This window comes from Brassica oleracea, chromosome C8 (genome assembly GCF_000695525.1).
Source record: "Brassica oleracea var. oleracea cultivar TO1000 chromosome C8, BOL, whole genome shotgun sequence".
Lineage (NCBI taxonomy): Eukaryota > Viridiplantae > Streptophyta > Magnoliopsida > Brassicales > Brassicaceae > Brassica > Brassica oleracea.
The window spans coordinates 37,918,561-37,925,935 of NC_027755.1; the positions used below are offsets into that span (position 1 = coordinate 37,918,561).

A 7,375-nucleotide genomic window follows, 5' to 3' on the forward strand; every position below is an offset into this window, starting at 1 on the left:
CTTACCTTTGCAGCCATAAACAGGAGGGACGTGGAAACACGGCTCCATTGAATTGGTTAGGTTCCTTGAGTTCTCATATCAGTTTTCACCTTTTCTTAACTAAATTGTTATGAAGTGAAAATGTAATAAGATATGGATAACATTTCAAGACTTTTGAACTATATATAGTCTAGCAATTACATCTTATGCAAGCATACTAGTTCTATATAACATTATACTGTTGCTTTATCATCCGTTCTACCAATCAAAATCTAGTGCATGAATGTTGGTATATATATTTAACAGAAATAAAATATCATTAATTTATGATTTTTGCATATATTTAGTGTATGAATGTTGGTGTATTGAGTTTGTTTAAGTTGACACAGATAAAAAATGTTGGGATATATCTAACTGAAATGGAATATCATTAAATTTGTGATTTATTCATATATTTTGTGCATGAATGTTTGTGTATATCTAACTAAAATGGAATATCATTAAATTTGTGATTTTTGCATAGATTTAGTGTATAAATGTTGGTGTATATCTAACTGAAATAAAATATTATTAAATTTATGATTTTTTTCATATATTTAATGCTTAGTGTATCCATTACAATTGACCAAAAAAAGAGTAACGTTATTTTATCCTAAGACACGTTTTATCATTAATCAATTTTAGGATGAGAAGTTTCGTACGTTTTCTTCTGATTCTTGAACTTCTTTATATAACATTGGACTCTGGTTATGTTGAGTAGTCAAAGACCTCTCTTCTCAAACTCAACATTGAAGATAATGCCGGCCACAAGTATAATTTTTCCGACAATAGACTTGGGAGAGGTTTCTGATGAGATCTTGAATCAGAAACTCCGTGAAGCCAGCGAGAGATGGGGATGCTACAGGGTGATTAACCATGGAGTTTCTTTGTCTCTGATGTCTGACATGAAGAAGACCATTATGGATCTCTTTGAGCGTCCATACGAGGTAAAAATGCGTAACACTGATGTGCAACAATGGAGTGGTTACACGGCTCAAAGCGAAATCAATCCTTATAATGAAGCATTGGGTCTCTACGACACGGCTTCTCCTCAAGCTGTCAACACTTTTTGTGACCAGCTCGAGGCTTCTGCGGAACAAAGGTTTTCTCTTTTTCTTGTGTTTTTTGTTGATCTCAAAAGGGTACGGAACATTGAGTTACATAGGCTACATCTTCCTTGAGGATTAGTTTGTCCTTTCATAGCTCCGAAATACCCAAAGACCAATTAAAAAAAAAACATTGAGTTGTGTGTTGATATTTTGTAGGGAGATTATGGTGAAGTATGCTGAAGCTATTCGTGGGCTTGCAAAAGATCTATTAAGGAGACTAGCAGAGAGTTATGGTTTGGCTGATACTACCAACTTCTTCAAATCTTGGCCAAGCGAGTTCTGTATACACAAGTATCATTTCAAAGCCGAGGCAGTTGGGAAACCTTCTGGTGTGAATTTACACACAGATTGGGGGTTCTTGACGATACTTCAAGATGATGAAAACGTTAGTGGACTTGAAGCCATGGACCCTTCTTCAGGAACGTTCTTTCCCTTACCCCCGTTAGCAAATTCACTTGCTATCAACCTAGGGGACATGGCTACAATATGGAGCAATGGAAGGTTATGCAATGTGAAGCATAGAGTGCAATGCAACGAAGCTAAAACAAGGTTCTCTATCGCTTCCTTCTTGTTGGGACCAATGGATACAGATTTGGAAGCTCCAAGTGAGTTTGTGGATGCTGAACATCCGCGACTGTACAAGGCTATTAGTCACAAAGGGTATCGAAGTCTTAGAATGGCAACGAATTTACATGATGGAGAAGCTCTCAAGCTTATATCCTATGAATGAATAATGAATATGATGTAATGACATAAAAAGACTTTTGTACTTTTTGTTCGGTGTCCCTAAGATAGAGAAGTAAAGATGTAACTCTGTCTTAAGGTATGTGAAAACTATGGAACTTCAATACATAAATATTTTTTACATTAACATTTTTGCACAAACGCGAATTAACTTTGAAGAAAGCAAAAAAAACTTTTAAGAGAGCTAAACGAATTGAGGCAAATACCCATTACGGTCAAACGAATGTGGTCAGACACTTCAAAATTAACAGGATGCAACACTTCTCTTTGATTTTATTCAAACATTCTCACTTGCTCTAGTTTTTCCATAGAAGTTAAAACTCATGAGGTATCTTGAACTAGCTTGATTCCCAAGATTCTATCCTCACAATGTCTTACAAAAGGGACTATGTTTCCTGTGTTGGTTCCGGTCTTACCATTGCAGCCATAAACAGGAGGGACATGGAAACACGGCTCCATCGAAATGGCACGACCACAAGGTGGATCGGGACCTGTGTGGCTTACTGGTTCGTAGAGTATCCCGCCCATACCTTGAGCTACGTATCCGAACGTAGACGAAGCGCTGATCACAACTTCATCTGTCATACTCAAGGGTCTTTTTGTTGTGCAGCTTCTTGTCACTCTGCTGATGCGCTTCTTGACTTGGCTGGTGAACTACAACTACGTCTCCTGTTGAAGTCGGATGTTCCCAATACATACTCTTGAGACTCTCCTAGTATCCAGAAGTCAGAGAAGTGACCAGGACAGCTTTGAGTTTAGAGGTTTTCTCCGTGGTGGGGACTTGCTCATGAGTGTCTACTTCTGGTAACAGTTTCTCTCTTTGAGTACAGGCTACAATCTGATCCATCACATGCTTGATGGGAGGAGGACTTGTTACTTCTTAAACTCTTACTTGGATCCCAAGTCTCTCGTCTGTTCTTGACAAGTAAGCAATGTAAGACCTTGTAACCATGCCCCAGACTTGGTTTGTTGGATGAAAAAGATACCTACTCAAATGGTGGAAGACAGTATCTTTCTGTGGGAACAGCTTGATGAGTTTGGTCAGAAAGCTAGGGATCAACCATAGAGATGGAACAAAGTATTGATTTGACTTAGCGACCAGCCAAGGCACTTTCCCTATGATCATTTGTTTATCTTCACAAAAAAACATCTGATCATGATCACCGTAATCATGGAAAAGATAAAGATAAAGTTGTGATGGGATTGTAGTTGAGTTAATGCAATGATTCTTCAACATTGTTCCATAACAACGCGAGTACTCACGGTTGAAGCTATCAAGCTGATCCATCAACGGAGAATCAAGAGGGAGAAACCAAGAAGTACCAGGGAAAGGCTCGCAGAAGAGGTCGGTTGTATCAATCCTCTGGTCAACAAGCATGATTCTCTCTGTCAAGAGAGCATATAGGAACATAGAAACCATAGAGATCATCCTGTTTCCTAACCCTAACCCTGACAACGGCGACACACACAACACATACCGGCATTCATCACCAGAGTTGCTTACATGATTGTGACCAAGCTTCTCTGTAGCGCTCTTGTAAGCTTCTGTGCCTGGACCGCAACGCTTGTGGAGCATCTCGTAGCGTCTTAGCTTAGAGATGAGATGTTGAGAAGGCTTGTAAGGTGAAGTCTTGCGATACAAGGAAGACGGATACCTACTCAAGCAAGAATCTTCATCAAGTTCTGCTGTGAAAACGGACTTGTGGTGGTTGAAGATGTTAGAGGATTGTTGTAGTAGCACCAAGCAAAATAGTAGTAGTAAGCAAGTGGCTATTCCTATCGTGAGCTTCATCATCCCAGAGATTATAAACGGCATAGCTCTCTTCATTATTTCAATTTTGTTGCATGTAAATATTAAATATTGATCCTGGTTTCAGGATGATGGAGAATGGAGTGTCATGTTATATGACCATTAAGAGGTTAAGGGAAACGTGATCTAAGAGGTATGGTTAAATCATTACCTTCAACTTCACTACTAAACTAGTAAGAAGGCCTGTTTATAACCATTGTAATCACTGTCATGTTAAATTTAGCAGTTGGCCTGTCACGTTTTTGGATTGTTTTATCAACTAAATCGTTACTCTATTTCTTTCTGATTATATAAGGTAAACTTCAGTGTGTGACGTGTAGTATACAACCATACACACACACAAAGATATAAATAGTCAAACATACTTTGGTGATTATTTCGATTTCTTAGGATTTACAATGATGAACATAGAAGTTGGTGAAGGATTAAAATCAATATTCACCAACTAGCTTAACTCCTGTAATATAATCCTTACAAAACTTAATGACGTTATAACAATCTTTGGTGATTATTTATTTATAGATTTTTGGCAACAATGATGAGCTTACAATCAAAGTTCATTGGCTGAATCAACTAGCTTAAGCCCTGTGAGCCGATCCTCACAAGGCCTAACGAAGCGGGTGATCTTCACTGTCTTAGCTTGACAACCATAGATCGGAGCTCTAAGGAAACATGGCTCCATCGATATGGCTTTAACACACGGATTTTTCTGGTTCTTTGGCTTGTAAAGTATCCATGGCCTTAATCCTCCGAGTCCTTGAGAAACATATCCGAACGTAGACGAGTTGCTTGTGACAAGTTTATCAGTTAGGCTTAACAGATAAATCTCAGCGAGTGCCTTTTGGTCGTGAAGCCTCTTGTCCGTTTGCTGATACATTTCTTGGCTTGGTTGGTAAACTTGGACCATGTCTCCTGTGGAGCTCGGGCCTTCCCAGTACATGGTCCTTAGATTCTCCGAGTACTCCGGGTAAAGAGATGTGACAAGAACGGATATGAGTTTCGGTCTTGTTGACGTATTAGTAACTTTTGATTCTGTTGCAGCTACTTCAGGTAAGAGTTTCTCTCCTTTGGTACAGGCTAAGATCTGGTTCATAACGTGCTGGAAGTAACCGGCTGGCTTGGTTAGAACTCGTACTTGAATCCCAAGTGTCTCGTCTGCTCTTGATAAGTAAGTGTTGTAGGATCTAGTGATCATACCCCAAACTTTGTTTGTAGGGTGGAAAAGATAGCGACCTAGATGGTGGAAGACAGTGTCTCTCTGTGGGAATAGTTTGTTTAGTTCGGTTTGGTAACTAGGGATCAACCATAGAGATGGAATAAAGTAAAGGTTTGCGTTGAAGACTAACCAAGGGACTTGTCTGATGAGGTTTTGATCTCTTTCACAGAAGAACATCTTATCATGATCCTCATAATCATGAATAAGATAAAGACATAGGTAAGATGGGATGTTATTATCCCTCGTAGTCCATTTGATGGTATGATTCTTCAACATTGTTCCATAACAATGTGAACCATTCTTGTTGAAGCTATCTAACTGATCTGTCAATGGAAAATCCAGAGGGAGTAACCAAGAAGTACCTGGAAAAGGCTCACAGAAGAGAGAGTTTATGTCGGTGCGTTGGTCAAGAAGAATGATTCTCCCAGTCAAGAGAGCATAGAGGAACAGAGAAGAAAGAGTAAGGATTCTGTTTCCAAGTCCATAAACAGCAAGCCACACAATGTATTTGCATTCACCAACGGATCTACTCATGCTGTCATGATGCCCAAGAATCTTTGTTGCTTCCTTGTAAGCCTTTGTGCCTGGGCCGCAACGCTTGTGAAGCATCTCATAGCTTCTAAGCTTGGAGAGAAGATATTGAGAAGGCTTATGAGGTGATGGCTTGCGATAAAAGGAAGAATGGTACCTACTCAAGCAAGATTCTTCATCAAACTCTTCAGTAAGCAGCCCTCCTAACAGTTTATCCCTTGGTCTTCTTGAATACTTTTGACCTGTGCAAGAAAAGTCAAGAGGACCATTCTTGATTTAACACAACCAAAAAGATGGATGAGTTTACCTTTTTCAAGAGGCTGATGGGTGAAGGTGAATAATGCTAGTAAACACATCGATGAAAGTAGAAAGCAAGTGACAACTGTTGTCAGCTTCATCTTCAAATCCAGAGCTCAGAAACTTGGCCAGAGATTAGGTGCTACTTACTAAAACATGTTTATGTGGAGCTATATATCAAAAGAGTTCAAGTGTGACTACTAGACTAATTTTAGTTTTGGTAGAAGAATCTTGTACTTGTTATAGTAAGTGTGCTGTCACTGTAGGTGACGGTGAAGCTTCTTGTCTCTTTGTTGGTACAATCACAATCTCATATTTTTGACCTACCTTTTTAATGATGGAAGGGACCTGCCTTTTCCACTAAACGTGAACCACAAGTCTATTATCTGCGGTTGATAAGTGAACATTGTAGAATATATGATTTTTTGACGTTAAAACTCCTCAACTAAATTTGTTTTGGATAAAAACCCCTAAACTAAATATTTAACGAAAAAACCCCTAAACTAATTTTATTTAATGAATTAAACTTTAACAGGTCATAATTACCATTACTACCGGTAAATCTTTAGTTTAGAGATTTTTATATTAAGTAAACTTAATTGAGAGGTTGTAACATTAAAAAATATCAAAATTTTATAATATTATCTAAAAATTAGTAGCTTAAATTTTCAAAATTAGCATTTTTTAATTTTTTTTTTGTAAATATATAAGTTTGATGTGTTTTTAACATCAACATTATATACGTATAAATTAAAAATGTAAAAACCTAGAAAATATAATAAAAATTATATCTTATCTAATAAAAATGTAATAATAAATCTTTAGATAATTTTTAAAAATATAAAAAACAAGAAAATTATTTAAATATTTACCTGTAGTAAAATTACTAAAATATTAGAAATGTAAAAAACAAGAAAATGTAATAAAAATTATATCTTATCTAATAAAAATGTAATAATAAATATTTAGATAATTTTTATTATATTTTCTAGATTTTTAATTTATACATATATAATGTTAATGTTAAAAACACATCAAACTCATATATTTACAAAAAAAATGAAAAATGCTAATTTTGAAAATTTTATGTTACTAATTTTTAGATAATATTATAAAATTTTGAATTTTTTATATTTTTTATATTTTTAATGGTAAAACCCCTCAACTATGTTTACTTAATGTAGAAATCCATAAACTAAAGATTTACAAGTAGTAATGATAATTATGACATGCTATGGTTTAAGGGACATTTGCTAAAAACAACCTAAATATTCAAGTCAAAACTAAAAGTGTACCCCACTTTCAGTCAAATGCAAAGCCAACCTAAAGGGATAGTGAAAGTACTATTTAACCCTTATGACCAAACAAAAAAACAGAAATATATTTTACGTTTTTATCCTTCGGAAGTCTACACGTAATAAAAGAAGTCTACATATATATAGACTTCCTACGAAGTCTACTTTATAGACTTATTTTGGAGTCTACACTCTAATTTGATCTAATAATTTAATTTTGAAAATGTATAAAAATAATTATTGTGATATTTTTAACTAATCATCAATATAATGGATAATATGAAGTAAATAAATTAAAATTTCATATAATTGAACAATTTTGAAGAATATATACTAATTTGGTTATCATGTGTTA

General features: G+C 35.9%; 2 protein-coding genes and 1 pseudogene across 2 annotated transcripts; 1 reads left to right on the forward strand and 2 right to left on the reverse strand.

Annotated features, from left to right (window-relative positions):
- The first annotated feature begins 686 nt into the window (after positions 1-686).
- Positions 687-1,857, forward strand: LOC106308127 (2-oxoglutarate-dependent dioxygenase DAO-like). Its single transcript, XM_013745257.1, has 2 exons — positions 687-1,120; positions 1,284-1,857. The coding sequence occupies exons 1-2, from the start codon at positions 729-731 to the stop codon at positions 1,855-1,857; spliced, it is 966 nt and encodes a 321-aa protein (XP_013600711.1). The 5' UTR covers positions 687-728.
- A 335-nt stretch (positions 1,858-2,192) lies between these two features.
- On the reverse strand, positions 2,193-3,699 carry LOC106308126 (annotated as a pseudogene).
- Positions 3,700-4,065: 366 nt separating this feature from the next.
- LOC106309696 (probable fucosyltransferase 8) lies at positions 4,066-5,920 on the reverse strand. The gene is made up of 2 exons (XM_013746793.1): positions 5,736-5,920; positions 4,066-5,670 (listed from the first exon to the last, which is right to left on the reverse strand). Exons 1-2 carry the CDS (start codon positions 5,824-5,826, stop codon positions 4,232-4,234), a joined length of 1,530 nt encoding a protein of 509 aa, XP_013602247.1. The 5' UTR covers positions 5,827-5,920; the 3' UTR covers positions 4,066-4,231.
- Between the last annotated feature and the right edge of the window lie 1,455 nt (positions 5,921-7,375).

What these genes read in the sequence shown, in the direction of transcription:
- LOC106308127 (XM_013745257.1), top strand. Translation starts at nt 729, where the DNA reads ATGTTGAGTAGTCAAAGACCTCTCTTCTCAAACTCAACATTGAAGATA. An exon ending in GAGGCTTCTGCGGAACAAAG is followed by an intron (nt 1,121 to 1,283) that starts GTTTTCTCTTTT and finishes GATATTTTGTAG; the next exon opens with GGAGATTATGGTGAAGTATG.
- LOC106309696 (XM_013746793.1), bottom strand. Translation starts at nt 5,826, where the DNA reads ATGAAGCTGACAACAGTTGTCACTTGCTTTCTACTTTCATCGATGTGT. An exon ending in CCATCAGCCTCTTGAAAAAG is followed by an intron (nt 5,671 to 5,735) that starts GTAAACTCATCC and finishes TTTCTTGCACAG; the next exon opens with GTCAAAAGTATTCAAGAAGA.